The 27,209-nt window shown below is 43.0% G+C and overlaps 5 protein-coding genes across 10 annotated transcripts in view; 2 read left to right on the forward strand and 3 right to left on the reverse strand.

The window, feature by feature from the left end:
• LOC131887976 (group XIIA secretory phospholipase A2-like) lies at positions 1-898 on the forward strand. Its single transcript, XM_059236729.1, has one exon. It carries the CDS (start codon positions 279-281, stop codon positions 855-857), a length of 579 nt encoding a protein of 192 aa, XP_059092712.1. The 5' UTR covers positions 1-278; the 3' UTR covers positions 858-898.
• Positions 867-1,878, reverse strand: LOC131887975 (HAUS augmin-like complex subunit 1). The gene has a single exon (XM_059236728.1). The coding sequence runs from the start codon at positions 1,741-1,743 to the stop codon at positions 922-924; it is 822 nt and encodes a 273-aa protein (XP_059092711.1). The 5' UTR covers positions 1,744-1,878; the 3' UTR covers positions 867-921.
• A 57-nt stretch (positions 1,879-1,935) lies between these two features.
• On the reverse strand, positions 1,936-4,152 carry LOC131887974 (Golgi reassembly-stacking protein 2-like). Its single transcript, XM_059236727.1, has 4 exons — positions 3,772-4,152; positions 3,453-3,710; positions 3,072-3,362; positions 1,936-2,988 (listed from the first exon to the last, which is right to left on the reverse strand). The coding sequence occupies exons 2-4, from the start codon at positions 3,684-3,686 to the stop codon at positions 2,215-2,217; spliced, it is 1,299 nt and encodes a 432-aa protein (XP_059092710.1). The 5' UTR covers positions 3,687-3,710; positions 3,772-4,152; the 3' UTR covers positions 1,936-2,214.
• A 3,800-nt stretch (positions 4,153-7,952) lies between these two features.
• Positions 7,953-11,324, reverse strand: LOC131888705 (uncharacterized). Of its 5 annotated transcripts, XM_059237623.1 has the most exons (6): positions 10,825-11,318; positions 10,387-10,718; positions 9,959-10,194; positions 9,478-9,643; positions 9,021-9,116; positions 7,953-8,486 (listed from the first exon to the last, which is right to left on the reverse strand). In XM_059237623.1, the coding sequence occupies exons 2-6, from the start codon at positions 10,411-10,413 to the stop codon at positions 8,184-8,186; spliced, it is 828 nt and encodes a 275-aa protein (XP_059093606.1). In that variant the 5' UTR covers positions 10,414-10,718; positions 10,825-11,318; the 3' UTR covers positions 7,953-8,183. The 5 variants fall into 5 exon arrangements, 4 of the variants coding, with proteins under 4 accessions (XP_059093606.1, XP_059093605.1, XP_059093604.1 ...); XR_009374151.1 differs by lacking the exon at positions 10,387-10,718 and having other exon boundaries at positions 9,478-9,647; positions 10,825-11,324; XM_059237622.1 differs by lacking the exon at positions 10,387-10,718 and having other exon boundaries at positions 9,478-9,616; positions 10,825-11,320.
• Positions 11,325-13,416: 2,092 nt separating this feature from the next.
• Positions 13,417-27,209, forward strand: part of LOC131888706 (uncharacterized) — a 30,119-nt gene continuing 16,326 nt past the window's right edge. The window contains exons 1-3 of one of the 2 annotated variants that reach the window (XM_059237625.1): positions 13,417-13,575; positions 22,350-22,995; positions 24,605-24,876. In XM_059237625.1, coding sequence (XP_059093608.1) covers positions 22,932-22,995; positions 24,605-24,876 — 336 coding nt within the window. In that variant the 5' untranslated portion in view covers positions 13,417-13,575; positions 22,350-22,931. Of the gene's footprint in view, positions 13,576-16,676; positions 16,811-22,349; positions 22,996-24,604; positions 24,877-27,209 lie in introns of those variants that run through there. The other variant, XM_059237626.1, reaches the window with a different exon arrangement.

Below are 27,209 nucleotides of genomic sequence, written 5' to 3' on the forward strand. Positions count from 1 at the left end.
TTACCTGAGATAAAAAGGATTACATTTACCAATATCAAATGAGGACCCGTCCCAATCTAAAACTCAAAGGAATGTGTTTGATCATCTCATTTGAATAGTACCCTCGTTTTTGTGATGTGCCAAAGCTGAATCATCTTTTTCGACCGATCAGAATGATGAAACATTCCATTTGAATAGCTCCTTAGTTCGCATACTTCAAACACGACTGTTCATGTTTGTCAATGAACTCTAAGCCTTTGCCAAACAGAATGAAGTTCTCATCATATTGGCTATGAGTTATGTTTGCGTGCACATTGACTCTTCAATCCTATGAAGCCTTCATACAAGATCTACAGGACACTCTTGGTAAGGCCAAGGAGTATCTGGAGGACATGGCCCCCTATCTCACCAAAGGCCTGAAGACAGTGCAAAAAATTGAACAGATCATGGACTCTGCCATAGCCGAAGATTGCCCCTTTGAATGTCCCCGGGGAAAGATACCCATTCCGAACCCCGGACATGTTCAAACAGCGAATGGATGTGGAGCCCTTGATATGTTCTTTGATGATTCCGAAGAATCTTGGATCAAATTGGAAAAGGATTTTACCAAGTGTTGCAATACGCATGATGAGTGTTACGACACATGCAATGAAGATAAAGATATGTGCGACTTAACCTTCAAGAAATGTCTGTACAAAGTTTGTCAAATGAAGAAATATGCTTTTCTGGACGAAAAGGCTTGCAAGCTTAAGGCCAAATTGGCATATCTGGCTGTGATTGGTGTGGGATGCCAGATGTTTAAAGATGCCCAAACAAATGCTTGCCAATGTGTCAGAGCCAGTGGTTCTCCAAGAGATTATGACCGACAAGAACTGTAACCCCATGTATACGAATTTAAGAATATATTTTCATCAGTGTCGTTGTAGGCTTAAATAAATTCTTCTAGATGTGCAATGTAGATATCTCATGGGTGAGCTGATGGGTTAGTTCGAGCAATTGAGCTTGAGCCTCGGCCACTTTGGCCTTGGCCAATTCTACATTGGGTGGTAATGCTTGATAGCTCTCTAATTTGGCCTTGAGAGGTTTCAGAGTGTTCTGCAGGTCGTCCATTTGTTCTTTCATCGCCATGAGAGCCTCGTGTTCCAATTCTGGACGGTAACCATTCTTGTGAAGAACCGACTCATATTTGGCCACGGTTTTGGCATATTCCACTTGCTTTTCTTTTAAGAACTCCATTTTCTTCTCAGATTGTTGGGTGTTCACCTTGTTTTTCTTCATTTCTTTCTCGATTGTACCCAGTTTCACTTGGGTTTGACTTAAATCCTTTAAAGCACGCACATTTTTGGCTTGAAGGTCTTTCAACTTATTCTGCTTGCGATACATTTGCACAGGAATCTTGCTCACTTTGGCCTTTAATTCGTACAAAAGAAGAGATAACTCATTTGGACTGGGATCGTCACAATCCAAAAGATCAGCTACCTGAGCTAAGATATCTACCAATGTCTGGCTTTGACTATTCAATCCTGGACTATCTACCAAAGCAACCACTTTTTCTAATTTCTCAGCTTCAGCTTTATACTCTTCCTTCTGTCTCCGAACAAGATCCTGGCGATTTTTCTCCAAACGCTCGCGTTCTTGACAAGCAGATGCGAATTCCATGAGGACGGATAAGTTCTCAGCGTTCAGCTCATAATGGGGAATATCCTCAGGTTTGTCGAAAACGGTGGCCAACCAAGACCGAATGGCTTCGTTTTGGGAGTTCATGTCAATGGAATCGAAAATCCGTCCATCAAATCCAGCAAATACGCGGGTCTTCTAAAATCAGCTGATTGAAGTCAGAAGAAATCTTGTGACGTATTGGTAAACAAAGGCTCAGGTTGACCAAATCTTGCCTCCTTCTACTACCATAATTCATAGGAACCTAGGGTAACGAAGACTGAATTTGTTGTAAGGAAGCAAGTTTGATGGGATATAATTAAAAAACTGGAAATATCGATAGATTTAGAAGAAAATAATCGATACACACTTCATCTTCCTGTTGGGCATTGTTTTAACTTAAGATGATACATAACTTGGTAAAACTGATCAGAACTTAACTTGGTAATGTTCAAAAGATCGGATGGGTGATCCCAATTCGTGGTTGAAAATCAGAAGGAAGGAACAAAATGTGGATTGCTTTACAAAAGAGATACGAAAACAAAGAAATCAGGACAATTTTCGTTTCCGTTAACATTATCAAGCATTAGCTTGTTGTCCAGCATAAGCACTTGGGGTTGACATGGGGACCGATGCAGGCGGCATACCGCTAGGAATGCTCAAATTGGAAAAATTGGGGATCGGGTTTGTGGGCGGGGGCGGCATTCCAGCCAGAATGGCTGGATCCGGCACGGGCATATTCAATGGTGGCATCATGGGCATTCCGGGTATTCCTTCCTGAAAATGTGGAAAGCTAGGCATGCTTTGTTGGGCGGGACTGGGAGCACCAAAGTACTGCTGAGCCGATGCATTGTGGCTCGTCGGGACATTGGCCGTTCCAAACAAGGGAACTGCGGATTCAGCCACCGTTGGCCCGCCCATTTCCGAGTTGGCAGCCGATGTAACTTGGCTCGAGGGTGGAGCGTGTGGAATGGGACTACTAGCTGAAGGGGACCAAGGTGGGGGTGCCTGTTGTGATGTTGTCCCCAAGGTAGATGAAATGGGAGTAGACGAGGCAGACGCCGCCATTGGGGGTGGAGGCATTGTCCCTACCACGGGAGACGTGACCATGGCAGGTAACATGGGAACCACAGATATTGTCGACGAAGTGGTGGGCTTGGCCCCCATCTGATCTGGATTAGTAGCTTGAGGGGGAGGATGGGCGCTCACGCTTCCTTCGGGCTTCTTTTGCTGGGGTACTGATTGTGAGGGTGGAGGGAGGTTCTCCAATGGGATTCGGTGCAGATATCCATAACCAATCCCACAGCCGATGCTACCTTCTCCTCCCCAAGCTCCATTGGGAGTAATATTGACCTATTGATCAAGATTCATTTTTTAGCTTAGTTTCAGAGGGTTTTATAACGGAAAGAGATTCCGATGTCAATCCCAGTACTGACCTCTCGGCAATGATCCGTTTCTGTATTGTAGACATACAGCTTTAGTGGTCGTCCTTCATGGGATTCCACCAACGTGAAAAGGTCCTCCGACTCGTGCATTACTGAATCGGCCCCGATAATAAAGTCGGTGAACCCTCTCAATCCCGCAGCCTCCGCCGGACTATTCGATTGCACGTCCAGAATGTGCCACACATTCTCATTAGCCCCTTCAAAGGAGCAAAATCGAATGCTAATCCCTAGCAATCCCTGGCCACCCCACAAAGTCGAGGGCGTTATATAAACCTCCCGAACCTTTAAGAAACGAAACATATCATCAATCATAGCCGTCCTTAAAACCTCATCTTTTTACACCTCATCACATTCCTGAACGATTGGACGCACCTGCTGTGTCTTGCTGCTGTATACAGTCATGGTAATGTCTTTCTCAATATTGGCTTTCAATAAATCCTTGAGTGTATCATTGTCCTGGTCGAGTCGTGTGTCTCCTATGGCCACGATGAAGTCAAAAAAGGCCTCTAAGCCAGCCTTGGAGCCGGGTGAATTATCTTGCACTCTCAGGACGTGATAGCCTTCGGTGCCACCGCCGGGAACTTCCACACTTTGAGTGCCTCCCATGGCGTCAGCAAATACTAAATCGAACTGAAACAGAGAGGGAAGACTCCTTAGAACCTACGGTGAGGCGATGAGATAGTAAACTTACCCTTAAATGAAGCGATGCAACGACTGAAAACCTTAAGCTCTAGATTGGCTCTTCTTCTGCCTCAGGAAGATTGGATTGGAGATGCGGCTAGCTGTCATGGATTGTGTTTCAGCTGTTGAAAAGCAACGTCAGCAGATGTGTACTGTACAAGGGTACTACTGTATGTATGCATGGACATTTTTTTTTTGGAGTCAATTTCGGCGTTAGGGCGCCAAAGGTTTGAATGAAAGGGAAGTAAAGTTAAAATTAGCGCGTTGGCTTGAATACCTTTGAAGATTTGGCTGAAATTATTGTGCGTTGAGAATTGACTAAAAGAATGACTAATTCCTATACTCGAGTCAATTTCAACCATCTCCACGTCCCCCAAAGAATAGAAACTTAGGATCAATTGTTAATCTCTAATTTTCCTTGCTTATTTTCGAAGCGACAGTGAATGCTAGTTGCCTTTAAAAAATTTGATGGCTCTCTTTTGTAGTTTGGTGATATCCTATCCTGACCAATTAAAGATCATCACATTTGATTTGTGATTTGACCAAAGATTTTGGTTTTGGCTTTCCGCCATGCAATGTGATGGTAGATAGCTCTTGACAATTGACATAATCATTGACATTTTGGTACACAATGTCCACCCTGATATCAAGACAAGTTTCAAAGTAAAATAAATTCCTAAGAAAGGGAATTTAAAAGGTGAAAACTGAAAGGCCAAACGAAATACAAAACAAATAAAAGATATGGTTACCTATTACACACAGTATATTGACGTATTACTTATAAAACACATAATATGCCATTTTTAAACAAAAATCTCGACAAATTTGTAGTGCTAGGATAAAAGTACTGGCCAGTATAAGACGTTGATACCCCTGAAATTGCTCATGAAGAAAGTGATTGGCAAAAGAATAATTCTAGTGAATAAATTGAGTTTGATCAAATAAATAATCAGGGGAGACATTTGTTTCACGTCATACTCACTAAACGTTAAAAATGGCACCAATGATTTTTATGCAGTTTAAGGCCCTCTTTTTCTGCAAAAGTAACGGTAACGGCAACGTGTTACATTTTCTAAAAATGATCGGAAACGGTAACGCGTTTCTTTTTTCGGTAACGGTTCCAGCCCTGGATAAGAGTCCTGAAACATTGTTTCTTAGATTCATGGAAAAGTAACTGTATGTAAGATTAACGCCATTGCATTCTTTTACGATTGATGGTTGTGCAATTAATCACTCAATTTGACCAAAGGAACTGGAAATGTAATCCTTTCCTTCTATTGTGGAACGACTAAAGCCCTGCTACATTTGTAACAAACTGTTGTACTTGTAAGAAAAAGAATGAATGAATTGATTTGATATGGCTTGTCCCTCCACAACCCTGCTTTTGTACTGTCAGTTTCACCACTGCTAATCTAAGCCCGCAAAATGTTTCAACGCACCATACGTTCATCTTCAAATTGAACAAAAATTAGTCAAAAACATGGCACGCAAAACCTTGTTTTTGACTTTCAAAAAGCCGGAGTAGTTTTTATCTTTTTTATCTAAATCATTCATACATATATAAAATATATATATATTTACGATAATGAAAAGACACATCCCTTCTTCTTCTTACCGTACTATGTAGGTAAACATATTTTGCCTTTCAACCCACATTTTCTCCCTTATTCTCTCATGTCTTTTTCTCTCTAGTTATTAACTTTCCTCGTTCTCCTTTACCATCAATACATATGCTCTATGGCATCATTTTAATGCGAGAGTGGTCTTCACAATGAAGCAACTGATAAAACATGCTTGAATTTTTTTGTTGGGGGGGGAGGGGTCAACGCCCAACTTCGATTTGGACTTTCTGTTTTCAGTGAAGCATTTCTGTATGTATTTGTATCAAGAAACGTCTAATGATATGGATTTTTTTCGTGATTAATTTCTTTTTTATCTAGATGGGCTAGATGTCCAATGACTCTCCATTCTGTTTATGTGCATAAACCGATTGGTGGCAAGTTTGGCCAAAATGACTGACAATGTCAGCTTTTCTCCCAATACGCTTACAGTGACATTTCAGTTAGTAAGATCCGTCTGCAATGATAACTTCCAACCGAGTGAATTAATGCGTTTTTTCTGTCAGTTCGGTGGCATAACATTGTTTACAATATTTGCCGAATTTAAGAGGCCAAGATCGATTTCCAGCCCCAATAACCTAAAAGTTTCTGCTCTTTTCATGTCTGAGAATGCCAAGCGGGCAATAAAAATGCGCCACATCTCGGAAAAAGTTCCATGCCTTGCCAAATATTGGTCTTGCTCTCTTTTTTCCTTGGTATACCAGTCAAGTCTCAACTAATTCCTTGCGCATGCTCCATCCTCTTGGGTGAGCATATCAGATCGTTCCCTTAATGCTGTGGAAAACAGATTGTCCCTACTGGCAGTACGTACGTTGTACGAGATCTCGAGACCATACGCTGAAGGCGTTTAGTTGCTATGTCATTACTTGACCCAGCCGCCCCAAATCTGACCCACTATATTCCTAGATCAGTCCGCATTGGTCCATTAGACAGTCGAGCTCAACATGATATGTTCCAAGATGCATCCATTTTCTGCCAATCTTATCGGAATAACCACCCACCACCCTTTGTCGTCGTTTTGTGCCACTCTTGGAGAGAGCTTGATGATCCATGTGAGCTGGAACATAAATAACCGAATGGGGGTGAAGATAGTCAACATGCAAATGGTGTCAGTTCAGCTTGGTAAAACGACAAAAATAGGTCATGTTAGGACCTTTCGATCACGGTTGATCATATGTTCTCAATAAGAGTCACAGATCTGGCTGAGCGTTATGCTGATATCCTCTCATTGGTAGTGGTGGTTCCCACCAAAATAATACACCGGGCAGAATGAACAAAAATGCCAATAATGGACCACCAAGCTATTTGTCTTCCAGACTAAAGCGTCTAAATGTCTTCTGGTTCCATGGACCATAGGGAACACTCAAGGAAGGCGAACGAAGCTTAGAGAACCCTAGCAGAACAAACAGTCGAGCGAGGACGGAAAGAAGAAGAAGTAGTTGTAGTACGTAGTGTAGGCAATAGTTCCGACAAACCACAACTTCAGAGAGAGAGAGAGCGAAAGGCGCCGAGATGTCATCATTTCCCAGCTTTGCCTGACTGCTTTGTTGGGTGGCGGTTAGCTTTTTACCCACTTTCGCCCTTGTAGATGGGCTCAATTTATGTGCCGGAAGTAAGAGAGAGCTTTGCGAAAAAGGCTGCAAAAATGCATGTTAACATTGGAAAGTGAGCTCCATGCTTGGGCCAAGGTGTACCCAACATCTACTCCAAGGCTCGCTTTGTAGTTTGTAGTGTTTTTTTTTTCAGGCAAGATTTCATTCTTTTTTCAGCAGGTTTCCACAATTGACCTCTGGTAAGCTCACAAGTGGATGAGGGAATCTATAAAACCCCGAATCAATGGAACAACCGACCCCTGAAAAGTTTAATCGAGTTCCAACTTCTGGCTTCCGCTCCCATTGCATAGTTCTATTGGTGGGACGGTAAAAGGGGGATGACGGAGCTGTACCAGAGTGCCCTGGAACTTATCTTAGGTTTTTTGAAAGCTGGGCTGCAATCAGTGTTCCTTGTTGCTGTAGCAAGGGTCCACCAGCCATTTGCCAAGCTTGTTGAGGGAGATGATTGCGATTTTCGTGCAAGCCGCCCCTTGAATTATCAGTGACATATGGAGTTGAGCCAGATGCTGAAGATGAGGAGGTTGCTTCTTTGTGTTCCTCTACCTCTCCTTGGGTCTGTGTTCCATGGGTGGAAAGATGTCTGTGTCAGCTTCGGAGGAAAAGGGGATGTTTATCTCCGTAGTACTTGAAAACCTCCTCAGCCTTGAGTTCCCCATCTTTTAGTACCTACTAACTTGGGTTATGAGGATGGATTTGTTTCTTGGATACCCTTGTTGCCTGAACAACCTCGTAAGGTGTGAGGTAGTCCAAATTGCATAGAATAGGGAATTTCAACATGCAGTACTCATTTTTTGGCACCAGCACAGGGAACTTGGAACTGTAGCTCAATCTGTATTCAAGATGAGGCTGGTCCTAAAAACTGGGACACAATTTGCATTCCATGTCCCACATCCCTCTTAGGAAATGTGCAATTGTGTGCCAATCAAATTTATGGCACTCATGATACCCTCTTGACAGAATTTGATGGCTTTAACGGGCTTTATTATTCGTTTTCTATAACTCGTAATGTAAGCAAACGGCGACCAATGACGACATAAATTTAGCGGACAAAAGAGATTGAATGACCCATTCTTATCCGTCCCGTTGCCTTGCCATCCTCAACTGGTCCCCGATCTTGATAAACTTGATCCAAGAGTGGGAGCCAAAAGAGTCCAGCTTTTATATCGCTTTGAAAACTTGGACCAAAATACTTAATCTCGCCTCGATTCATTCTCATCAATTGAGTCGTACTCAGTCCCAAGTTCCACCAATGGAGAATTCTCGCTAATAGCATTGGCAAAACTTTGACGCCTTTCTTGTTCATTGACGTCGTTGTGGAACGAAGCCTGAGTCTTTGGAGCATCGCCGCCTTGTTCTCGACCCAATATGGCCACCATGGTTCCTTTGGAGTTCACGTACTTCTGCATTTTCAAGCCTTTCTTCTCATTTTGTTCTAATTCCTTAATTGCCTGAAGATGACTGGCTTGGCTCTGAGCCTCAAGAGAACGAATTAACTGAAAGGAAACCAAGAACAAGAAAATGAAGAGAAGCGGAAGACCAAACTTTGTGAGGACCGAGGAAAAATGGGTTCCAAATACGTATTGGGACTCTTGTGGGGCTACAATTAGAAAGAAATGCATTTGAAACTGGCATTAAAGTAAGAGCTCAGACACAAAATCCATTGACTTAAGGCCTTAAAAGGCTCTGAAGCATGAATGGCCACCAATATCAGGGTTCAACGCAATATTTTGCCTCAGTTCGTCTTTTAGTAAGTAGGTCATTTTCGAGACCGCAAGGTCGGCCTGATTATGTTTCCCTCTTTATCCTCTGTAGTGTACGTAGGTGCATTAGCGGCTTTGACTGTTGTTGCCAAATGTAAAAGCGCAGAAGCATAAGTATACCATTAGTTGCCAGCCTTGGCGCCCTCCTTCTGGAGCATAATGAAATGCAGAGTGGTAGTTGCCAATAATGAACTTGCGTTTTCTTCAGAAGTGCAAATGCTACACTATGCTACCTTTTTTTCCAAGATGACCTCTTAGACTTCTTACCCGTGCCACATCACTCCGATCCAAGGGGGGCTGAATGGTCCGAGGTTGCTTTGGACTGCTCCAAGATAGGAGCCGAGACTTCAAGAAGGAATCCCTCTGAAAACCAGGGCCAATGTTTCATCCAGTCATAAGGGACAATGTGACAAATCTCAAGTTGGTTGTCGGCATTGGCCGCCTTCCACATTCTAAGGGCCCAATGAAACTTTTCCTCGGAAAAGTCTTTTGTGTCGCTCTCAGGTGACGCTCGAGGAATCAAATCTGGCCCAGAGCTGCTTCCTAACTTGTCAGCTATTAAGTCTTATTTTAGAGCTCTATAAAAGCCATAGAAAAAGTTTTCCCAGAGCGATAAGTGTGTGCGTGTCGCGGGACCGTATAGAGTAATATGTACAAGGGTTCAATTTGAGGAGCTGAAGAGGCGAGACAGATGCGTTTGAGTAGGAAATACTCGTATAATAACCTTTGGCATCACCCTAGAGTTGAGCACGACCGGAAGTTTCCTTATCCTATTTGACGTTGGCCTCATCGGTGGCCTCAGCCTCTCAGCCATCATCCTCGCCTCCAAATTGGACGGTTGGTTCTCTCGATTCGGAATTGTCCTTGAATTGATGCCGGTGAAGAGGAATCTGACTAAGAAATGAGAGGTCTACGACAGGAGGGAAGAGAGGTTTTCGGTAGGGCCCAGAGACCAGATTTTTAAAGCCAAGGAGTGAATATTAGATCGAGAAAAGGTCGTACTATGCTACCTAAGTTGGATCTTTTCTCGATCGAAGATTCATTCCTTGGCTTCAAGACACTGGGCTCAGGTCTTCACTTCCAGATTTGATTCTAACACCCACCATGTCCGCTGACACGTTCGGACGTCAGAATCGATCCCGAAGCTTGAGGAACTGACTTAAAAGATTCACTAAACCACCACATAACTCGAAAGTACTACTCACTTCGAGTTGATCCTCAATGGCGTTTGATGTTCCCATTGAAGCCTGGTAGATGAGGGGCGGCCTATGTTGTCCAGTTTGCCCATGGGGTATCTCCGCTTAAGAATGGAGCCGCTTAGTTTTCTCTTCTCTTTGTCGTGTCTCATTGCCGCATGACGACGCTCTTGGGCGAGAGTCCGTGTATCAAGAATCTTATCTTTGCTTCTACGTCTTGTTGAAATGTCCCCGTATAGCCCGACCTTAAACGAACCAATGCCACATTTCTACTCAAGTAAAAAAGAGCTTGAGAGGCAAGCAATGCGGAAAATATCAATCAATTGTGGCCATGAGACTCTGTAAAACTACTATCGAGCTTCCATGTCAAGTCGAAAGGGCTGGAAAACATGCACGAAAGGGACCCTTGACTGTCTACAGTGAGTGAGTCGCCTTACACGAGTAAAATCAAATTGGATCCACATTGTCTGGGAGCTTGATTCGGTGAGCGAGATCCTTCCAATAACGCGAGCCGTCTGTAAAGTTCAGATGTTATCAAGGCATTTCGCCAAATGGAATCTCGTCAGACGACTCAGGGCTGATTAGAAGGCTGGCTGGATATCTAAGTCGGGGATGGCTCCCCTGTTCGGCTCTTTTTGTCTGCAATCTGCCATGTGCGGACGTGTGGCTCCCGGGGGCAGATCCTTTTTTCTTCCATGTCTTTTAGCCAGATCCTCGGCGGATAATTCCACGTGATCATGAATGAGACTTGGCATTACTACTCAGATACCTAAGGTAACCAACCACATGGATGGATATAGTAGCGAATGCATACGAGGGGCAGTTCTTTTGCGTTCCAATGGGTTTGCCTTTGATTGCATTTGGAATTGCCTTACCTCGTTCTTCCGCTTATGGCTTTCCTCCCATTCCTTATTCCGACGAATGTGCGTTGTGTGGAATAAACGATATCGATGGTGAAGAGGGAAGACGGTGAAGTAGAAATGGCGGTGGTAGTGGTGGTGGTTGACTTCCCTCGCAAGGACTCGCTTCAAGATCAACCTCAAAATTTGATGGCGCTCCAGATGCGTGGAACAGAATGTGCAGCTCGGGCTTGGCAAATTGGAGGCCGAAGGGAAGAACCACAGCCATTTATCTTGGCTACTGATAGATTGTTCGACACAGGTTGCTGTTGTCAGCACAAGGATTAAGAAAGACATCTTGTTGTACAAGACATACACCGAAGCCCGGAATTCGTCATCGGAGTAAGCTTTGATCTTGTTGGCAAACGACTTGGCATGGAAATTAACGCATCACGAACGGATCCTAATATGCAATGTGCTTGCGCTGGTTGAAGACTTTGTCTGCTTTCAAACTTGTTATTCTGATTGCAAAATGCAGGCTTCAAGGTCATATTTCAGTCGATTTGATATTTGACGCCATTGGCGAAATCTTAATGTTTTGAATCAAAGTTTGAGTTCACAAGTCTCAACTTTAAGTTCAACAAAGCAACACTCACAATCTTGGCTCTCTCGATTATCATCGCGGATCGGTCGTGTTTAAACTCATGGTTGTCATGGAAAGAATCAGTCTCGGTTATTGACCTTCCGTTGCGTCCTAAAACTCTTCAAAAATGTATGATATTATGGAGCACATGATTTAGATCCTACACGCACTCCAGATATTTTAATCGATGCATTGTTGATTGAGCGATTCACATGCGTACATGTGTCAAACGAGGCAATGGGTAAATAATGCTAGGGCAAAGCTCGTTCCAAAACACCGTCAGACACGCCAATTTTCATTGTGTATCATTTCACCACCCATCAATCGACTCTACCTCACTTTGAAATGAATCACCACTGGACCCTTTCGAGTTGGCTTTGAAGTACAGCCAATTTCAAACTTAACCTGAAAATGAATGGGTCCAAAGTGGGCCTTTCACACCATAATTATGTTCCCTTCGTCCAAGACGATAACCACCGGCTTATTGAAAGGAGGAAATACGGGATGTACACTCAATAGAAAACGTTAATGTCCTTGAACGAAAGATAAATGCTCAGCTTTGTTCCAGGTCTCGATTTGGAGCTCTGTCCGGGGATCGAGAGCCCTTGCCGTGATCAGAGGCAGGAAGTTTTCGATTGTGTCTCGGTGAACGCAATTCGGCAGAAACAAGCTTATGAAGGTCTTCAAAGAGATAAAATCAACAGAAGATGGGCTAGCTTCATGGTCTCAATGAACGTGAAAACGTTCTGAACTGGTGTTTTGTATGGAAGCGTCTTCAACAAAAGCTGCTCTTGGAGATCTCAGACAGAAAATAGCACTCCAAGAGGACCCTTAAATCACTGCCTTTCACAAATGTTCTTATTTCTGAGGAACACCAGAAGTCCAGTGTATTTTACGGCTAGAGCAATAATAAGTGGTGGCCTATCGCCAACGGGGCCTTTGGTAGACTTCGAATGCAATTACTATTATTATCATCAATTACTTCAAACCTCTTGTGTTCTTTATTTGACCTCCAAAATTGTTTGTATCTCCGAGGCAATTCCGTAATGTTATTGAGTCTTCATACATTACATTACTTATCACTAGAGTAATGGAAAAAGGTGAACAGAAAAATAAGTATGTTTCGCAAACTCTTGCGTTGTCACTATATTGCACTAACAGTAGTAGTTCATGATTTTTATCTAAATTTATCATATTTTTTTGTTTTTTCGCTTTTAAATTCCCATTTGTGACTTTATTCACCCTAACAAGTTTACTTCAACGTCAAACAAAAATTACAAATCTAACAAATTTTGTTGTGTGAAAATAAGGTCACAAGAAGAAAGTTTGGTAAAATGGCGAAGCCTACCAAAACATGCGTGATAAAAAGGTCCAAACAAATAATGCACTTACTCTTGTCGGTTGACAAGCAATTACTTAGTAATGTGATAAATTGAAATACAATCACAAAATAAAATTTTGTGGATATTTTTATACATTGCTGAAATATGAAACTTGGAGGGATAAACCGTATCTCTAAGACCGTATTCAAATATAAAAAGATGCATCAGACTATTAAGTTACGTTGTATCAGAAATAGTTTTCAGTCCCCCACTCTACTTTGCCTCTTGAAATTATCTAAGATGTATCATCTCCCACTTCAATGTTTTTGCTCGCCATCTACTCATCAACCTCTTTTTTAGCCGCCATTAGGTTGTCTGTCTGATTGGGATAAATACTGTTCATACCGGGGCCAGGCTGATACAACAAGCACCGACTGCATGTCGGATACTGCAAAGTATATCGCTTCATTCGTTCCTCAGTCGTGCAATGAACAAAAAACATTTCTAGGAACCTTCATTGGGTCCCGTAGAAAGCTGAAGAATGCGAGAGAGTCGAGCCTTTGTGGCAACTGAACGGTGGTTCACGCGCTCAAAGGCGGGTCCCAATCATTCCCGACTAGACCCTTCGGAATTCCAAAAACAGCTCTTTGGCGCACCGGTCCCTTTGGCAACTTCAATAGTCTCCATTATTGTTGCATGGAAGAAGGTGCTTAGGTTCAATAAAAAGAGTGTAAAGTTGCATTCAACTTAAATTGTGATCGGGCAATTCCTTGCAAGTGGCAGTCGAGTCAATTCGTTGCTCATTACGCATTAATTCAAGGGGTGAGTGTCAGTACACAAACGAGGCAAGTGTTTCATTCAACCGACATGAATCACTTTTAGAGGCCTGCTCGCAAATTAATGACTTTCTGGCCACACAGCAATTACTGGTCAAACTTTTACCTTTAATGTGAGAGAGAAGAGGATTAGGCCCGGGTTTTGGCTGGGAGGCCCAATTTGAAAGGAAAGAACTTGTTCCACTTGCTTCGAACGACCCATTTGGATCATCTGAGGCGATCCCATGGTCAGGAATGGTTCACTTTGCTGATGTAATTACCAGGAAATGCTCTATTAATTTGGACTCTGTCTTTATGAGGTAGGAGGGATCCCACGGCTTTCTTCTTAAGTAGTCCCAAGTCAGTCTGCAGGGAGAGCAAAAAAGCCACCGCGTGACCACAAAAGTGCTGGAACAAGTCGAAACTTTTGGCTCACGTAATCACGGCATGAACTACTACCACCACTATGTTCCATGATCCACTCATGTTCCACCAGCAACTATGGACTGTGGGGCTCACAATGATCATCTTGAATGGCCCATGACTATTTATTGAACATACGGACAATGGCAAAGATTCGGCTAAACCAGGCTGGAAGATAGTGACTGCAATGAGCATGATCGTTTTGGAGGCGAAGTTACAATGTGCAACGGCCAAATTCGAAGGCTGCAAAATCGGGTTGCTTGGGGTCTTTATTCCTTTTTTTTGGCGCCTAGGCCCGAGAAACTTCGAATCATCAAGCTATGTTCTTGACAACACAAATAAACTTGACGAGGACTTTTTCACTCTTCGTGCCCAATCAGAGCTTGTTAACCAAACAATTTCCTTTTGATATGCAAATCCGATCCCAGCACAAAGGATTGACATAAACTTGTACTTGTTTTGTGATTGGTTGGCCAAGACGAATATCCAATCACCCAAGAAATTCGAATATCCTTCCATGTCCTAAGACACAGTGATATTTTGAACACATTGGCATATCCTTCAAGTCAACATAGAGTCTGTTGTCTTTTAGCTTTGAAAGTCACTCTTATCATTTAGCGGTTACGCTCATTTCTGAAATATTCATGAACCTCCCGTTTAATAGACCATCAAAAAAAAAAAAGAGCAGCACATTTGCATTGAGCAAGCCAAATTCATATTCGCAATTCTCACCAATGCTTAGTTGGGTTTGGCGAGTGGCTAAAAGTGAAACCTTGAGAGTTTATTACAGTGGCAAAGAAAGTTCAAAATTGAAGGAAACACCAGCCGTCAACCAAGGCTTCTCATATAACCTTTTATCTCGCTGATGGCGTCGAATTAATGCTAGCCAAGTCACTAAGCTCTTCCCACAAATGACACGTTTGGGCTCTTCCTCCCTTATCTTCGGTCTAAAACTCAGAGACCTTTTTTTCAACACAGAGGCCAGAGTTCTCTGATGCAAGTTTAAGAAACAACCTTATCTGAACTGGTAAGGTCAGAATTCCTTAAATGCTTGTTCTCTGTACTTCCAAATATTCGCCTTTGAGCGATCTCAATAAGATCTTCAAGAAGTGGAATATCGAGGAAACCACAAATCTACTACTATTATTGGCCTCTATTGGAGCGTTCCTCACAGCCTTTGTTATGTGAGAGGAAAGCACGACGATCGTGTCATCTTAGGTTCTGGATAGTGAACCCTCTATTAGGGATCTTCCTTGGCCTCATTTGAGTGTTAGTGTGGCTGACATTCACGACATGGGCCGGATATCTTCGAAAGGTATCATCCTGAACACGAAAGGGGGCCAACCAACTCTTATTGATTTGGAATTACGAGACATATCTAGCATGTTCCAATGATTGGCCTTTCGGGTTATCGAAGTCTAAAACCTACAAGATATTCAATCTACGTAGAGGTTAGACACGTACAATGTTTGGCTGGCCCAGCTTTTTTATTCCATGACACCCATAATTGCAATTGAAATGGTCCTGCCGTCTTCGCCAGCATTCGCCTTGTTTGTGGCCTTCGAATTTGGAGGTGCATATTGCCTATCTTGTGCATGAGCATTTGCGTCGATTTGGTGCTGCATGCAGCATTCTGCGTCCGTAATATAGTGTACTCAAAGACATTCGGTGGCTGACTCCAGACTTCTTTCTACCTTCGTTCAGCTGAGCCTTGCGAGCTGGCATCTTAGTATTTGGGACCAAAATGGTGACGTTTCATGCAAAAGATGCATTTCAAAGGCTGGCTCCGCTCGATGTTGTCTCATTTACCAAATGGGTTTGGCGATCAAGTCTTGACTACTTCAAACATAAAAGCCACTCCTCTCCACGGATATTTTGTGACTTTTCCCAATTTTGAAAGAGCCTTTTCAAAATATATTTTTGCTACTAATGAGGTTACTATTGAGAGGGTTCAAAGATAGCCATCTGTTCGTTGAGCGTACGGAAGGAATGTGAGGTCGTTTCGGTCTTTCTGACGTTTCAGATACGAGAGGCAACCAAACCAAGACCAAGCTTAATTGCCCCATGCAAATTGCTTTTGAGTTAAATGGAGGGTTAAAATTCTACACCGAATCCTCTCCTTCTCGCTCGATCTGCAATTTCAAGCCTCAGAGGGAGCTCAATTGCCAATGGCCTGAGACAAAACTTTGAGCCTTTTCTTTTCCCTTCTCTCTGCCAATATCAGATCCAGATATGGTGCGAAAAAATGAGAATTGAAGCTTTTCATCCAAAGCCGTTTAAAAATTGAACGGGATGCCTTTGCAATTTAGAAAGGTTGATTCAACCATGAGAAGCAAAGAAAATTCAAGGACAAATAAAGTGCGGCACCCTGATTTTGAGTTTTTTGTGAGGAAGAGTCTAGACCGGCGGGAACGGACTGACTTTGTCATAATTGATAATTTGCCGGCTTGTTGAAGCAAACCGCACTTTGATATTGAGCCAAGATATTAGTGCAGTGACTGAACTGACTTCAATGAAAATGCATTTTTTTTAGTTTTGTAGCACAACTCATTTGGATCACGCTGTGGTGTTTGTTTAAATTCTCCCTCCACTAAATGCCCAAAATCAGGGTGCCGCCCCACATTTTTCCTTGAATTTTCTTTATTGAATACCATAAAATTGCACTTTCTAGTCACTGCAGGAATTGTCTCAAGTTAAAAAGGTGGTGGCAAGGGCGTGACTCGTAAATTACTCGGGACAAGAAAGGATAAATTGGCAAAAAGGGGATTACTTGACCTGTCACAAGGCCACTCAGGAAGAGGGTTTTAGCACCAGGAAAAGTGAGTTTCTCTTCAATCGTTCAAGTGATCCAACTCAGTGATCTTTGCTACCACTAGGCGAACATGTTCTAGGTCTAGACTCAGGAACTCGTTTTTTCCATTCGAAAAAAATGCCTTTGATTGAGAGCGAACCTTTGTGGAATTGACATTTGTGCCGATATCTGATTTTGGTGACAAATTGGAACCCCTCAGATATGATCCCTTGACAAGTGGTCTTTGCTTACTTCGCACAAGAAACAAGGACACAAGTCAAGCCAAAGTTCACCCAAAGTTTTGAGCCCTCTTCAAAGTCACATATTGGAGAAATTTTTAATCACAACCGGAGGATAGCCAGAGCAGAGAAGTAGAATCTAGGTCACCTTTAGCCACCCTCCCAAGGGACCATCATGTTACCTTTATTCGCCCCCTTTGCCGTTGTTGAACCAGACCCAAAGATAAGGTCTCGCTCTGAGAATGGGGCTCATTTTGGAGTCAAGAAGGGGGATGGTGGGTGACTTTGGGGCTATTGCAACGTGTCATCAGGTGTCTATGACAGGACAGAGGCTCATAAATATATTTTTTCGGGTTAGATGTGCTCATGCACTGTACAGTACAGGACACTACTTGATCCTGCATAGAAAACATCAAGGTGGTAACACAAGGCAAAGTACGGCTCCGAGTCCAGAACAAGGAAGGGTTAATGACTTGCCTCATTGTGATGCATAAAAGGCCGAGAGAAAGGCTGGGTTTAGTCTTAGGTTCCGGCATGCTGTCATGATAACAAGGAATTAATTGTCCATTGCCTAACGCCCAGATCAATCATCGGATGATAGAGGACCAAATGAATGGGAAAATGATTAATACAGTAACCGAACTGAGCTGTTTCGGTCTTGTTGTTGGCAACCGCATATCGAAATAAAAGCAATTGTCTTAAGCCGTTGGTTGGACCACAAATCTTTGGAATATCTTTCGAGGCTTAGAAAAGTTTGCTTTCAAGACAAAAGGCATATAAATGCATTCCAAGAAACTTGACTGTTGTCACCAAAGTAGGAAGGGTTGATCTTTAGAATTGATTTCTCGAATAGCGAAAGTCACGGCATTTCTGGCTCTTTGGGACACGCCTTATCTGAGCACAGTTTTTGTGTAAACCATAATTCATTTTAGCCCACCAATTATCTATGGCCTAATACCCAAATATGAGTGGCAGATAGCTCCCAAAACTGCTATCTAGAAACTGGTTAATGGCAGCGTTAGCATTTTACGCAAGGAACATCCAAATTGATCGGCGCTCTCCAATCTAGGCTTTAGTAAGTAATTGCAATATTTAAGACAATATTGAGGGCATTTATGACATGACTCAAAATTGCTTTTCGTGCCGTATCAATGGAGGTGATCTTTTTCTAATATATACAAGTACAGCTATCGTACGTAGATGATCGATCTGGCTCAGTCCATATATCAGCTTTTTTTAGTACATGGGCAGTAGAGGGTGCCAATGGAGAGTTCACATGTTCTTTGGTAAGGTGATTTATTGATATGGGAGAAATGGAACAACAACAATAGCAACAACTGCAGGTGCCCCATTTTCACTAATTGGAAAAACCTGACCTCGTTTCAACGACAATTCTGCTTTCAAAAGACCTTAAGAGATCCTAAGCAATTCATTGTTAAAGCAGGCAAAAAGTTGCTGTATTTTGGTGCGTGCTCTTAGCCTGTCATTCGGTTCTTCGTTAACCGTGATTAAGCCACCAAAACAATCGAGACTGACCCAACTCAGAAGTTGGAACGGGCTTGTTTTTCCCCTTCAAGCAACATCTCTCAAAGTCGTGGAACTGAGGAACTCGAAAGAGTGGCTTTAGATGGTGCTTCAAAATTATGTATTGGATTTTTTTTCCAGCCTCAAGCAAACGTTTTGGATCAAATTGGAACCTAGCAGGAGTCATGAACCAGATTTTGATCATCAAAGCCATGAACTTTCAAAGTCTCCTTTATGTTTGCCTTTTGAAGGCTAGTCTCAGGTAGCGTGGGGTTCATCGAGGGTCGGTAGAGCTAAGCCACTTCAAATGGTTCCATCCAAGTCTACAAGATATAGGATTATGAGCGAGGATTCCAATTATTGAATGGCCTTTCCCTATGACGTGAGGAGAGGAGAAAAGCAAATATGATACCAAATATTAACATCGAAGGAATCCGTCGCCCTTGAAATTGTGCTCTGATATAATATTTATAGGGCGTAGTCTAGTACTGTAATCTCATGTGCACCTCATCGATGAAAAGACAGATCTTTTATGATGGCCGCACCTCTTAGTTTTCTAACTATAACATTTGAATAGGAAAAACAATAAAGGGACACGAACTTCCCGAGGATATCAAATGAGTTGTCAATTCTCTCATTTTATTTTCTTCTCACTCTCGAGCTTAATTTCCTCTCCAATTTGGAGTGTTCCCAATTCAATCCCGCCCATTGGCCTTGATTTCCTACTTTCTGCTCTCATCAGTTTTCCCGTGAAAGAGGAAATTAAAATTCGCTTACTAATTCCTTTTCCCAATTTCATCTACAAGTTGGGCAAAACCTAGTTCTCATCAGGAGATTCGGAGACTTATTTCAAGTGGTCCAAACCTTTTGTAACCCCAATCCAAGACTAAAGAAGACTTTCAATTGAAAATACAGCACATTTTGAGGCGTGGTCACCGAGGACCTTTTCGAAGTAATTGCACCTTTGAAGAGACAGCTAGAGGCTCAATGTTCCATTGCTTGACTTGAACCGAGTTCTGGAGCCAAATACATGGATTGGAACGAGTAGCTCTAGACTAGCAAAAACCATCTGGAAAGTTCATTTCTTCGTGACACATGGCTTACACATCCACCTTTGGTTTTTGGCACATTTCGAAGGACAAACTTTCAGCTCTTGAAGACCACGCAATGCAAGCAAATCAGGCTTTTACGACATGGTCACCTTGCTTTTTGTTAGGAGCTATCTAGAAGAGAGTCCGATTATTGTGACAAAGCCCTTTTGAGACGAATGTTTATCGTGCTTTTTCACTCAGAGAACCAAAAGCGGGTGTTGCATGGGGTATTACTGATCCATAAGCTGAGAACCGATCCCATTCCAGCCGAACCCCAAAGGTCATTGTAACAGGATCGCCAAGGTTATTCTGATGCATGCAGGACTGGGGCCGACATGTTCACGAGGCCCTATGGCATGAAGCCTTCAGTGGGCCTATCACGAAAATGCATTTGAACCGGAATGAAGTTCGACATGGCTGCCAAGTCAATTAAAACCAAAAATAATGTAACAAAGACAAGTTTTCATGGTATGGTGGGATCTTTTCCTCGGTAGTAGCGGATTTTCAGTCATTTTGAAAGTGAAATGTGCCTTGCTCACCCAAACAGATTTAGCAACAAGAGGGAAAGGTCATGAATCTGAACTAATTTTGGTTCGACTCCCTGAAAGACTATCAACAACACTTCCCATTCCTGTTCCTTTATTTTCAATGTTACAATGTAAACAAAAAACTAACAGACTTTGACATTCGGTTCATGTAACCTATTAATGCCATCGTTCATTCCTAGCATCAATATACGTACAAATAGGAAGCTAGCTAGACTTTCGGTTGCATCCGGGAACTGAAAGAAGGAAGCGAAATGATTCATTCTGTTTGTCTAGTCCTCTTGTCGGAGATTCATGAATGAAGTTTTATTTTCCGAGGTGCAAAGTTCGCTTTTAACCCAAACAAGCCGGTCTACTGTGCTACTGTGAGGTACCTTGAACTTTAAGTGGGTGGGTATACGATGCCTTGGTCTCACGTCTACTGTAGTTGGCTGGAAAATGTTACAAAAGCCTTGTCCTTCCTTTGCAGTGTTATAGAATGAGGGAACTTTTATGTAGTATGCATTTTCTACTGTGTACCTACGTAGATCCACTGTTTTAGTACAATTCAGCCTCTTTTGAAGCCCAGAGGTAATATCATGATCAAAATAGAAGCTTACAAACATGAAGGAGATTTTTACTTGCCCGGGAGTGATTTCTTTGGCTCAAGAAACACCGGTTTGAGTGGGATTAGGGTTATGCGAACGAGTTTTCTCCTGAAGAAGTATTGGCACACAAAAGTCGTCCAGAACCTAGGAGATGTTTTTGTTAACCATGAACAGGATGTAAAGGTATCCAAGACCCCCGTTCGTGCAACGGGAGCCGAGACTTAGGAATCTCAGTCAGAAGGATCCAGGGATGCGGCCTTAAAAGGTTGTTTCGAATCTCAGTAGCCCCATTTTGGGCACGATTTAATGCTGAGATTCCAGACAAGATACGGTTGAACGATCTTCAAAGGTTGAGACTTGAAATACTTGAAATAGTCGAGGACGCTCTCAGCTTTACGGTAGTCTGGCCAAACGTCAGAGCATGATGTGCCCAGAGAAAACATTTGTTGATTGTCACCTTTGTTCCCTAATGTTCCGAGGTGGAACATTCCTCCCCGCTCTCATTGAAATATGTGTTGCCATGACCTTGACAAAGCTCGACACTGACGAGATGAACCATTGGAGGGGAGAAGGGATCCACTTCCTGGGCATTTCTGGAATTCAAGTTCAGCTTGAAAAGCGAGCTAACCAACGGACCAAGGAACGAACGCACGGTTAGAGGGTCTCTCGAGAACCAATAATGCGGTAGAGTCAAAGCGAGCTTTTTACATCACTCCTTCGTACTCGTCGTACCAGATTGGTGCAGGGTACAAAAAGAGGCTTCGTTTAATAAAGCAGGAAGACATTGGACCTTGAGTGTTGGAAAATTAAGCGGAAATTTATGATGCAGAGTCCGACCAGGAAAAGCAAGTCTTGGCTTGGTTGGGATACACAGTTGTTCTTATGGTAAGTTTATGGAAACGGCCTTGGAATGGGTGACAATGAAGTGGATGTTCATCTTATCAATAGGTTCCTAAAGGCCGAGTTGAGTTATGCTAATTAAACCGTAGATCTGCAGAGGATTCAATTAGCCAACTACTTGTTTACTACACTTCATAAGATGTCTCAAGTAGGCTAAGGTCGAGATCATTCTATTCCTCGTTTTCAAGGGACTTCAGTTTGAAATATGTCATCAAAATCGAGTGGATCATTTTTTGTACGTCAGTGATTCAACAATCTTGTCTCTCTCTGCATCTCAATCAGAACTGTCCCCAATTGTTCGCCTTCTTTTTTTCTGACAAGAGAATTCCATTGAGATCACGTGGCTAAAGACGGTTTAGGAACTCCAAAGGAATGTCTGTTAAAGATGGGACGTCGTTCACTCACAAATTTCTTCAATACTTTATTCTCACTCGTGGCGGCCGACTTGAATGGATTGAAATCGATTGCTTTCCGCTTTCTGTGCACTGAAGTAAACTTCCAATTTGGAACCACTTTCTTGCGCGTGTGTTATGACGTCATAAGGAGCCATAAAAAGAATTAGTACCACGTGTTCTTTCCAGATCCTAGGATCGTACAGATTTTCTATTGAAGGGACCATTGTTTCTTTTTGCAAAGAACCTTCGTTAAGGGATCCAATTATGAAAGTATTTCATCTTTTAGGGAAATGTTGAGTCAATCAATTGGATAAAAACTGTGGAGCGGAGCATTTGTCGAAACAGTTTTTTCTCGTTTAGATCCCATCAAACCGACAGAAAGTGACTCCAACGTGCTCAGGGACCATCCAACAAAAAGAGGAGCCTTTCATCTCTCTATTTTAGTGAGTGGTAGATCGTGGGCAAAGGAAAGTAAAAAAGAGAGCGGACTTGTGTATTTGTGTTCCAAAAACAAGTTTACCGGCCACTGGACAATGCGATTGGAACAACAAATGGTCATATCGAATTCATGAGCTCCGTGGATGCCTTTCAATATCCAATGGGTCTTGTTGGACACGCGTAATAGAGTTCAACTGAGATTCAAGGGAACAGTTCCCATCAAGGTTGAATCAGTGATTTAGTGCCCGTGAAGTGGAACGAAGACCTCAAGAGCAAATCAAGCATCAAGGCCATCATTGGAGGACCAGGGGTCCCTCAAAGAGGTTGTTATGATAAAACCTTCACTTATATACTGATTCCATGAGAAGACTCCACATGAAAATTCAAATCTAATTCTGTGGAACGTGTTACGATTTGGCAAGCCTTCAATATGGTGAGGAAACCAGAGGCAAAATTGATCATCTTAGTCTCGGTCTTTGGGAGCTGCATGCAAGGTAAGTTATGAGCCTTCGTCTACAAGGCTTTCTATGGCTTTTGACCAATGGCCTTTGTCTGGGAATTCTAACCATTGGGTCGATCTAACGCCATTTTAAGGGGCCATCAATTGTCGGGAATGTACGCAATTCAAGTGGAAGAAAACATATCCCGGGAGCTTTAAAATGCAATGTCGAGTGCCAATGTCGCCACTTGAGCTCCGTTATGTATACAGTCTATGACTTACTTCACAGTGAAGCCCCTCGTACACATTACTTACATTCGGGTTCAAATTGTTCTTTAGAGAGCCATTCATTTGATACTGAGATAAATCATAAACTTCTGGAGTCTAACACACTGATACCGAGACATTTTCAAAAATAAAAAAATGCAACTCTACTTCACAGAGAGCAGGCCTCACTGAATAACGATAAGCGGTATGCGGATATCGTTTCTTTTATGTATTTTTGTGTTGCCGTATTGAACAATGGAATTATAAATGTTACTTGCAGTTGTTCAAGCGTCTGTTCTTTTCGACAATACCTATTCCTTAGTTCGATGACTGAACAAAGTAGCCGTTGTGGCATCAAGTGTGCATCTGAAGAAAATTCCTTGGTTCGAAGAGCTTTTTATTTGCTTCCTTGAATAACTGTACACTACCTACCTCCATTCCATTTTTGCTCGGGCTCTTTTGTGCTCTTGATCTTGAGGAACTACTGGAAGTGGCATCTTCATCAACCTTACTCGCTTTGAGCTCCATTTGATGGCCAAGGCTCCCTCCTTGGGTTTCAATTGGCCTTGAGTAATTTGGCCAAGTTTCCAGACAACTTTTACTCATGCATATGCAAACCCACAGATTGCCTTGTGCCACCTCCCTCTATGAAACGGTCGTTTAACCTTCTTGGCAAAGAACGGAGCAATTTTCATGGGACAAAAGAACAGACGTCATTAGGTCTCACGTCTTACATTTACGTTTCGTGCATGCCTCTCAAGCCACTGGATTCTAACTCGTCCCTGCCAAGAGCGTGCAAAATCCATTCACCGGGAGAAACCACCGAATAGGGCCTTGTTCTTGGAATGCAGAAGTTGTTATGTGCGTGAGTCATTTGTCGCAAAATTTTGCTTCGCCAAGGAGAGGCTGTTTTATCTACAGATTGGCACTCTCGACTACCACACAAGGATCTTTTTCTCTGAACTGAGAAATGACGGGCTTTTATCCTCTGACTTACACACGTGTTGTTTGTGTGCGGTTAGTCTTGTGTAGCAATGCACCAAATGTGACGAACCAAGACACTTTGATCTCCTTCACCACCTCCCTTCCCCCACCCACCCCTTTGGTTTTGTGGTCTGGCCTAAATGGTTACCGTGGGCACCATTCCACCACAAGGACCCGACAGATTGGATTCGACTGAATCCTTTCCATCCAATTCTGGCGGCAATAAGCCCAATGTCAATCGCTCTTTCACTTGTTTATGACACTAAAAGACTCCAATGGCAAGTGTTGACAGGCTACAAAATCATATTAGCCGCATCACATGGCTCTTCAACCTTTCGTATTTGTACCTCGGCCTTTGATGTGAAGGCACTTATGTCATCGCCCTCTTTCACTCTCGCTTTGTTCGTTTCCAGCCCCGCCAAAGCCACTCCATCCCAACAACGATGGGGGAGTGTTCCCTAGTTTCCGTTACAACAACAATCGAAACTTTTGGTTGGAATACTCTACCCCGCCCAGTACAACTTTCCCGGAATACGACGAATACTACGAGCTCCGATCAACCACGCCCGATCCGAGACCGTTCTTCTTGAATGGCGACCTCACCAACAATTCTGTGGTGGAAATTCCCTTGGGAGGCACCGTGTTCTTGGACTGTCAAGTGGCTCAGTTCACATCTGAATTTGAGGTAAATGAAACACGCTGCCCGGATAGATATTGCAAATTGGGTTCATTTAATTAACATAACTTATAGTAGAGATCTCGTTGGGGGCTTTAGAAGGGCCGAGTGACTCGCCATGATTTGGCATTTCCAGTCGGCGTCTCGGAGTTCATTCCCGTTCTTGTGTGTGTGCCGTTATGTTCAAGTGTCTCAATTTTCTTCTTCTCTTCATGCCGACTGGTTTCTTGTCCTTGAGAGCCCCTGGCCTAGTAAAGATCGTCTTTACTGCCTTGAGCGGGATCTTCGTAACTTACAACATCGAACCAGTTCCACCGTCTGGCGGCAACATGGTTGGAGAACATCATAGATCCTTTCCTCTCATTCTGAACGAACCCCAACATAATGAATATCCCTTCCTTCGTCTTCTTTTTCAATGCTCCCACCATGACTTCGACTTTGACAAGCCAATTCGGGGTCAAGCACAGAAAGCTATCCTTCTCACCATGGCTGAGAAGCACCATAAAAGCAAAATGTGGTGTATTGTATTGTGTTCTTGTCGTAGATACAATACGTACGTACGTACATGCAGTGGCAAGGCTCGAGGTCGGGCAAACAATTGCCGGGCTTTATTAACCTTGGCCAAATTATGGTCTTTTCTACTGGCGAGGGTCGGATGGGTGTCTGGTCTTAAATTGAATCCACACGTAAAATATGACTGGTTCTTTCAGCCCTCGAGTCAGTAGTCCTTCTTCTCTTGTGGTAGTTAATTGAAAATCTCCAACCTTCAGTAAAAACACGCAGCCTTTTTCCTGCCTGCGTTTTCGTGGGCATTATCCTTGAAGACAGTTCCAGACCAAAGAGGATTGAAACGTGGCAGGCGTTTGAACGCTCAATTCACTCACCAACACATGGGCATTCTCTGAGGCAGAGGTACCATTTGTTCCAGAGTCATATTTCATTTTAAGTGCGATAGTCGAGACAAGGCCGCATTTATTTCCTACTTTTACTCTTGTTGAGAACCATCCCAACCCACACCTAAGTAGTAGATCTGGTTTCTGGTTGCCTTTACCGGAGCTCGACCACCTCGTCGTCCTGTTCATTTACCAAGTTGGACATGGTTCCCAATGTACCGCTTTTCCTCTTTTTCCTAATCTTGAGCCGAGGTATTCGATTCTCAAGGATCCTCTAGTGAACAACAATTGTGGCAAAGCTGCTTGCTCCCCTCCCCGGGTTGTTCCACTCTGGAATGAGATGCAAGAGAAATGATTCTTGGTCAATGTTCTGGAATGGCCGTATCTTTTCGTCAGGCCTCCAAAGGCCTGAAGGCCATCAATATCACCGTAAACTTATACCATTCACCGCCATACTTCCACGCACCAGTATTTCTGCTTCCCTTTTCCGGTTGCTCGAGGGTAGCTGGCCAATGGGATAGAGGAAATGAGTATCTTTGTTGCATTCAAATGATATCTTCATACGTTCGTCGGTTCGGTGAGGGGACTAGCCAAGACAAGCGAACGGACGAACAAACAGCCTTCAATGCGAGACCCACCCTGTCGTGGCTCATTTTGTGTCTCATTCTGAGACTAATCAAGGTCGAGCCAGCGGAAGCCTCTTTCACGCCTTCAGAGGATCGAGTTGTGGGTGATTGTGGCCTCGACGGGTCGTAATAGTTTAGGAACCCTCAAGCGAGAAATCGTGCCCAATAACTCAGCGATTCTGTTCACTCTGAAACCAAGCAGGGGGAAAATATGGCTCCGGAGGTCTCACCCGCTTCAATGACCAACCTCTATAAAATAGTACTTCACATCATTCCTCGCCTCTTTGTCTGAGCAGAGCCCAGCTAGACTCTTAGAACCATACACAGAGCCATAATGCTTGAGGGTGAAAAGGTTCGTGCCAATTTCAAAGGTACACCCAATTCAACCACTGTCAAAATTGAGCGGCTGCATATCTTCTAGTGGACCTAGGCGGGCATGTGAGGCATTATAGAAATGGGGGACTTCATTGTGGGATATGTTTTCCTCTTGTGTGTTTATAGCTAATATGCGCTATGTCATTCCACCCAGTGCCACTTTTCGTCGATGGCACAGCAACTCAAACAAGGAAGTATTTATGGCCAATTTCGTCATGATTTACACTAAGACCGACGAGCTTCAGACGTGCACAGGACTTAAATATGAAAGTATAGCACAAAACCGAGAGACCTAGACATCGTTCACGATTTGTCTGTCTTGGTTTTTTTATTTGAATTTAAGTTCCGGAAATGGCTACCATTCAATAGAGAGATGCCACGTTTGTTCAATCCACACGCACCATTAGACCACATGGTTTCTTCCAATGCTGGCTAAATCTCTCCCCCC

This window comes from Tigriopus californicus, chromosome 10 (genome assembly GCF_007210705.1).
Source record: "Tigriopus californicus strain San Diego chromosome 10, Tcal_SD_v2.1, whole genome shotgun sequence".
Classification (NCBI taxonomy): domain Eukaryota; kingdom Metazoa; phylum Arthropoda; class Copepoda; order Harpacticoida; family Harpacticidae; genus Tigriopus; species Tigriopus californicus.